General features: G+C 38.1%; 2 protein-coding genes across 2 annotated transcripts in view; one reads left to right on the top strand and one right to left on the bottom strand.

The window, feature by feature from the left end:
• The window catches only part of iftap (intraflagellar transport associated protein), a 38,575-nt gene extending 34,595 nt beyond the window's left edge, over positions 1-3,980 (bottom strand). Inside the window, 1 exon segment of the mRNA XM_078414805.1 lies at positions 3,921-3,980. The gene's annotated coding sequence lies outside the window, so the exon portion shown is untranslated.
• Positions 833-7,163, top strand: rag2 (recombination activating gene 2). Its single transcript, XM_078414804.1, has 2 exons — positions 833-971; positions 5,566-7,163. The coding sequence occupies exon 2, from the start codon at positions 5,604-5,606 to the stop codon at positions 7,161-7,163; it is 1,560 nt and encodes a 519-aa protein (XP_078270930.1). The 5' UTR covers positions 833-971; positions 5,566-5,603.
• Positions 7,164-7,530: the final 367 nt, after the last annotated feature.

Consider the following 7,530-nt stretch of genomic DNA (forward strand, 5'->3'; position numbering starts at 1 on the left):
AAACAAATAAATAATCAAACAGAGTTTTAGTAATATAATAATAGATAATAATAATAGTGTATTGTAGTTCAGAGCTTATTTGAGGTTGTAGTTTAATAGCTTAATGGGTAGAGGGAAGAAGCTGTTCCTGAACATCGATGTTATAGTTTTCATGCTCCTGTACCTTCTTCACGATGGTAGGGGTGAAATGAGTGTGTGGCCAGGAAGGTGTGGGTCTCTGATGATGCTGGCTTCCTTTTTGAGGCAGCGACTCCTATAAATCCCTGTGATGGTGGGGAGGTCAGATCCGGTGATGGACTGGGCAGTGTTCACAACTTTTTGCAGTCTTTTCCGCTCCTGGGCGTTCAAGTTGCCGAACCAGGCCATGATGCAACCAAGTCAATATGCTCTCTACTGTACACCTTTAGAAGCTCAAGAGAATCCTCTCTGACAAACCGAATCTCCGTCATCTTCTCAGGAATAAGAGGCTGTGCTGATTTAACAAATTCTTCAGATTGTGCCAATGTTATGGGTCCAAACATATCGAACAACAATGCCCATTGTTTAATTCATAATGAGATTTAACATTAAGAGAGTTAAAAAAGGAATTTATTTTGCAGAATAAACATGCAGGAGATAACATGTTAATAAAGTTATATAGTAATGTACACTGTATGTTTCTTTTTTTTTCCTAATCAGATGTGCAGCACTTTGGTCAACGTGGGTTGTTTTTAAATGTGCTATACAAATAAAATTGACTTGACTTGACTTGACCTAAACATTTATTATCTTGCATATTTGAAACACACCACATCATTGATGCATCTGCTATGCATCTGCATTTGGTCTCATCAAGGAAGTGCCTGGTATCATCTGCACCAGCTGTAAACGCTCTCAGAAATATCCTACATTGCCTGCATACTACGTATTTACCAAGTGTTCTGCGACTTCAGCAAGCATTTCCAGTCTCTTCAACTTCTTGCACTTTACAGGTAATTTTGTTTTGGTACTATGCTCAAATTATAGGCAGTAGAACAAACTATTGGGACAACAACTATTGTCACAGTAGTTGATCTAACTACCAGCTGTCTTGTATGGACAATGGGTTTATATTACAACCACTTAAAGTTTAGAAAAGGTGCCAAGTGATACCCAGGGTATTAAAAAAAGAGCCAAACTTGTAGTCAACTTACAACAATTGTTTTTAAAAGTATTAATTAAGTTTATCCAGTGGTTAAATGACAGTGCTAACATTATATTACATCTGCAAAGCAATAAACTGAAAAGAAAATTAGACCATTCTAATAATTATCATAGTCATTGTGAAGAAAATGTAATTTCCTTTGTAGGCAATGGTAGCTGAGAATCGTAATAAAACTACACCTAAGGACAATGGATGGACAAAGGACAATATGCTATAACACAACAGATTATAATAACCAATTCAGTGTGAAAGGACCAATTGTAGTTTTATTGAAAGAAAGTGCAAAATTGGAAAAGATGCTAAAATGAAATTCTTTAATTCCTAATTGTTGTGTTATTGATAAGAAGCAAAGTTATCTTGAAATACATCTGGAGAAAAAGTGAAAAGAATTAATTGCATTTGTGCAAGGCTTTTCACATTCCTGTTATAGTCCAGTAGTTATTTACACCTAGTGATCTGGAGTACTCCTTGGACAATGGAGTCATCATTGTTCATTGAAACACATAAATTAACAGATCAACTCAATGTAAGCAGGCCAGCCAAAAAAGAGATAATTAATTTAATCTCATTTTCCAATTTAATCTGTAATTTTGCAAATTGGGGCGCTTTGCGTGCTCTACCAAATAATGTTTTAAAATGTGTTTTAAGTTTTTGTCACCACAATTCTTTGGATGGAAAATCTTTCCTCAGTTCATTTCTAATCCTTTGTCCAATTCCCTGACCTGTCCACTAACAAAAAATTACCTTCCTTCTCACCCTGGCCCCGTCAAACATGAAGGGTACATAGGACTAATAGACAACCTGTTCATTAATTCAAATCTACATGAAAGCAAAATGGGGCAAGAATTGGGAGATAGTTCCCAAAACTAACATGGCTTGTATCATTACAGTTAACAACGACTGCTACAGTTAGCAGTTGGTTTTCTGTAAAATAAAACAAAGATGCTGATTTTGTATGAAAAGTAACCAAATTCTCCGCAAGTAGAAGCCAAATTAATTACTGTATTAATGTAAGTATTGTCTATTCTGAGCATAAATAATGTTAAGATTAAATGTTAATGTCAAATTATATTTTAACATCAAAGTAAGAATTAAATTTTAAATGGATAAAAATGATAATAAATTTGCCTCATTTATCATTAACCATAAAAAATTACAAAATACCACTGGGTGGTGCCAAGATGGCAGCCTTGCCCACAGTCTGTCTGTCTTTTTCATCCTTTTTTTGTTATTTTTAGTGTGTTTTAAAAGTTTGTGTTTATGTTCCTTGGTTTGTTCTCAAGTCCTCCAGTTTCAGTAACATCCTTGTGAATATATTTTGCACCTTTTCCAGCTTAATTACATTGTTCCTTTAGCTGGTCGAACAGAACTGTGCGCAATACGCCAAGTGTGGTCTCACCAACAGATTCTATAGTTGCGACTCCTGTACTCTCTCAATATGCAAAGGCAAATGTGCCAAATACTTTCTTTACCATCCTGTCTACCTGTGTCACCACTTTCAGGGATTGTGTACCTCTACTTCTAGATCTCACACTTCTCCAAGGCCATCCCATTTACTGTGCAAAGAATTTAAATTCATATACTATAGGAAATCGCTTTTTCAGACATATTGCCTTCCACGCCATGCTTACAAATTGAAGCTGTAATATAAAGATTTAGTGCACTCTGTTGGCACGTTTCCTGAGAAAAAAATACCAGGTTTTAATCACTGTCCAAATGCCAGGAGCATCCCTAACATACATATTCAAAAGGATATAATTTAACAAATTAAATAATACTCAACATTCTCCCTAACATTTGATGGTGTAATTTGTTACTGGCAGTGAAGCAAGGAAACAATCCTAAACCTCAAAGGGCAAAGATATCCGATAACTGCAGGAAAGTGTCGTGAAAAATAAATATATTAATAGAGCAAATACAGTGTTACAGATTTCAAAAGCCTATTGGGTGATAAGTTTAGCTTAGTTTTGTTTATTATTTTTCACGTACCGAGGTAGTGAAAAGCTTTTGTTTGCATGCAATACAAAGAAAAGTCTATACATGATTACAATCAAGTTGTCCAGTGTACAGATAAATGATGATGGGTACAGGATAAGGATTGCAGAGAAATATGGATATATATAATTTATATATATATATATGTGTGTGTGTGTGTGTGTGTGTGTACGTTATATATATTAATATATATATATATACATATATATATTATATGTATTTGGGCTAAAAGGGTACAGGGAAATAACATGAGATATAAGTCAAATAGAGAATTATTTCAAAACAATGAAAACATAATCTGACAGATCGGTTTCTTTGTATCAAAGTATGATTGAATCATTGAGAGTGGCCTGTTGAAGCCCATTGAAATCCACCTTTTCTGTGTACAAAGATGTGAGCAAGATGTCGTGCGTTTTGTTGTAATCCCCTCCCCCCCTAGCAGAGTGTGCATGCTCTCGCACCAGGCCACTGCTGGTACTTTCGGTGGGTCAGTGTGTGTGTGTGTGTGTTTGTGGATCTGGAGTGGACGAGGAGAGGTGAATGAGCAGCGAGGTGATGAAGTGTATCACAGGTCACGGCTCACTCACTAAACCCATGGTAGATTTTCTGCGTCAGAAAATCACCCACTGTGCTTATTGGGGTGGGGGGGTGGGGTGGAATCAAACGGTCAGTTTAAGCATTTCAAAAGAGGCGATGGCCAACTTTAGAGCCGCCACTTCACTTCAGCCAGGTTTTTACTCACTCGCCCGACAATCTCGGCGTCGCTCTCCCGTCCCGTGGCCCTGGCAACGCCGCGTCCCGACGCGATGCCCGCTGGGAGATGGAGTCCATAATGCCCGACACTCAACTACAATTCCCATCAGGTACCGCGGCGCCACGTTCATTTGATTTGGGTCCGCCTGGGAAAATAAGCTTTCAACTTAGTTCCCGAAGCAAATATAAGGAAGAGCGGGAAAACATATATCATTTTAAAATCCCAATATTTCTATTTGCATTCAAATCAATTTAAATAAAATAATAAGAATAGAAAACGACTTTAAACGCCATCTAGCTTATGGAGTATTTCCAGCATATCTTGCCTCCTCTTTCCATTATGTATCTCCAAACTAAACTAAACATATTCAGCTCCAGATGACGACAAAGTGATAACTTGATTAAAGCCAGACGCCACTTAACCTTTTCTCCTGATTAGTTTATCCAGGCTTCACAAATATTTGTTTTCCAAACCATCCACAATCTTTTATTTCCTTTGATCAAACCAATCTTAATTCTCATTACTCCCCTCCAAGGACCTACCTGAGGGCTGATTTTTATAATTCAGTAACACATTTGGGAATGCCTAGCAATGATCTTCACTTCTACCTATTCCAGCCTTCAATGCTATCATGATTTTGAGGTCATAATCTCCATCTGATGCACTTGCAACCAATACTGCTCTCTAAAGGGTGAAAATTCCTTTGCATCTTTTCCCATCAATGTTACAAATAAAGAACAAATACTCAAAACCAGAAAAAAGTATCCCGAGCTAGAATTCCAAAAATGTACAGTAGGCTGAATGAAGATTTATTGACACTGGATTGCTGTATCAATGTGAGATGTAATAATAATAATAATAATAATAATGATGCATTACATTTGTTTAGCGCTTTTCTAAAAACTCAAAGACGCTTTACATGGTTTATTAAAACATAGAAAAATAAATTTAAAAAATAAGTAAACGAACAGAAAAGGAAAAATAAGGTGAGGTGACGGTCAGTGGTTGAAGGCAGTGTTGAACAGGTGAGACTTCAGTGATGTTTTGAATGTGGTGAGTGAGGAGGAGTCTCTGACGGTTTGAGGTAGTGAGTTCCAGAGGGTGGGAGCAGCGATGGAGAAAGCCCTGTCCCCCCAGGATCTGAGTTTGGTCCGGATGGGGGGGGACAGGAGGTTAGCAGCAGCAGAGCGGAGGGTACGGGTGGGAGTGTGTCTGTGGAGGAGGTCAGTCAGGTAGGATGGGGTGAGGTTATGGAGGGCTTTGTAGGTCATGAGGATGATTTTGTACTGGATTCTCTGGGGGATGGGGAGCCAGTGGAGCTTGTAAAGGACAGGGGTGATATGGTCACGGGTCGGGGAGTGGGTGAGTAGACGGGCAGCGGATAATTTGCCGGTTAATTTTTCTTTAAGTTAATGAATATAATGCTTTCATCAATAAACATGAGGAAAGCATGAACCACAAATAATTCAGTTTAGAAATATGTGTTCTTAATCATTGGCTTATCATTAAAATTATGTTAAATGGCAGCATCTATGCAAATGTTCTTGTAGAATGGTCAGTTTTGCATCATCACAGTCTTAATAATCAATATGTCTTGATTTTCTTTTCGTTTCTAACATAATGTTACATTCAGTTTCCTTTCAAAGGTCCAGCCAGCTCTCGACTGCAACAATGTCCCTGCAAATGGTTTCAGAGAACAGCAGTACCAACCTAATACACCCAGGATTCTCCTTACTCAATTTTCATGGTGAAGTCTTTCTTTTTGGGCAGAAAGGGTGGCCTAAAAGATCCTGCAGCACAGGCGTTTTTCTTCTGCATCTCAAGGACCATCTACTGAAACTTAAACCTGTTTCATTTTCATCGGAATCATGCTACCTTCCACCGCTGCGCCGGCCTGCAATAACTCATTACTCGGATCCCTCAGAAACAGGAAGCCTTTATTATCTCATTCACGGTGGGAGAACTCCGAATAGTGAAGTGCCGAATTCACTTTACGTCATGAGAGTTTATGACAATACTGCCAAAAAGAGAACATCTCTTTGTTGCAGTGAAAAAAATCTAAAAGGAGATGTTCCCACAGGAAGATACGGCCACACCATCAATGTGATTCAGAACAAGGGACAAACCATATGTGTCTTGTTTGGGGGTAGATCCTACCAGCCTCCTGGGCAAAGAACAACAGAAAACTGGAACAGCTTAGTCGATTGTTTGCCTGAGGTTTTTCTGATTGATATGAACACTGGCCATTGCACATCCCACATACTTCCAGAAATAGAAGTAGGATTTTCATTCCATGTTACTGTTTCAAAAATTGACACCATCTATATATTAGGTGGCCACTCCATCAAAGACAATCATCGCCCTAAAAGATTGCTTAGTCTAAAAGTAGATCTTTCAGGCATCCATCCCAGTGTAAAATGCACAGTACTGCATGAGGGTATCTCTGTATCAAGTGCAATAGTGACCCAAGCTGGCAAAGATGAATTCATCATTGTTGGCGGCTATGAGTCAGAGAGCAAGAAGCGAATCATTTGTAACACCATAGTTTTGGAGAATGATAGCATTCAAATATTGGAAAAAGATTCCCCAATGTGGACTTGTGATATAAACACAAGCAAAACCTGGTTTGGCAGCGATATGGGAAGTGGTGCAGTGTTAATAGGAATTCCTGGAAATACAAAACAGGATACATCAGAAGCAAACTACTTCTATGTAGCAAATTTTGGACAGCCAAAAGAAGAGAGCCAAATGTCTGCCAGCCAGGAATCCTTTACTGATCCTGAGGAATGCAGTGCGTTTGAAGATTCAGAAGAATTTCACTTTGTGGTGGAACCAGATTCCTCTGAATATGTGGAAAACTTGGATGATGGTGATGAAGAAGGATATTGGATAAAATGCAGTGCCAACTGCAATATGAATATCAAGATCTGGGTGCCCTATTATTCCACAGAACTCAATAAGCCAGCAATGATCTTCTGTTCGAATGCAGGTGATGACGGGCACTGGGTACATGCTCAATGCATGAATCTCATAGAATCACAGCTAATCCAGTTTTCTCAGGAGAACGTAAAGTACCTTTGCAATGAACACTTTATTGACAGAGGCATTAAAACTCCACCAAAGAGAAAGCAGATAAAGCGAACACCAATAAAATCCCCACGTAAGAAGTCGCCAGCAACACTGAAAAGGACACCAATGAAGAAAAGCTTCCTCAAGAGACTGTTTGATTGAAATTGAAAAACTTATAACGGAAATACTGCATGCAGAAAATTATAAACAGTACAGTGTTCTAACTTTTAGCATATTCCAGACTTATTACTGTGCTAAGATAACAGTCATTATTTTGTGGAATATAAATGCAGCAACCAAGAAGCCAAAGGCCATCTCTGGATTAGTTAATGTTATTCACTGATAACAAGGTGGAAATTCTTTCTTATTGAACAAAAGTTTAAATGAACCGATAAAACAAAAGATGCCGTTTGGTCAAATGAGACTATTACATTATAAATTGCACAAGGTTCTCAGAATACAATAAAACACAGCATAACATATTAGAAAGCAATAAACCCTGTTGTATAATGGGTCATAAGGTCATAAG

Source organism: Rhinoraja longicauda, chromosome 18, assembly GCF_053455715.1.
Source record: "Rhinoraja longicauda isolate Sanriku21f chromosome 18, sRhiLon1.1, whole genome shotgun sequence".
Lineage (NCBI taxonomy): Eukaryota > Metazoa > Chordata > Chondrichthyes > Rajiformes > Arhynchobatidae > Rhinoraja > Rhinoraja longicauda.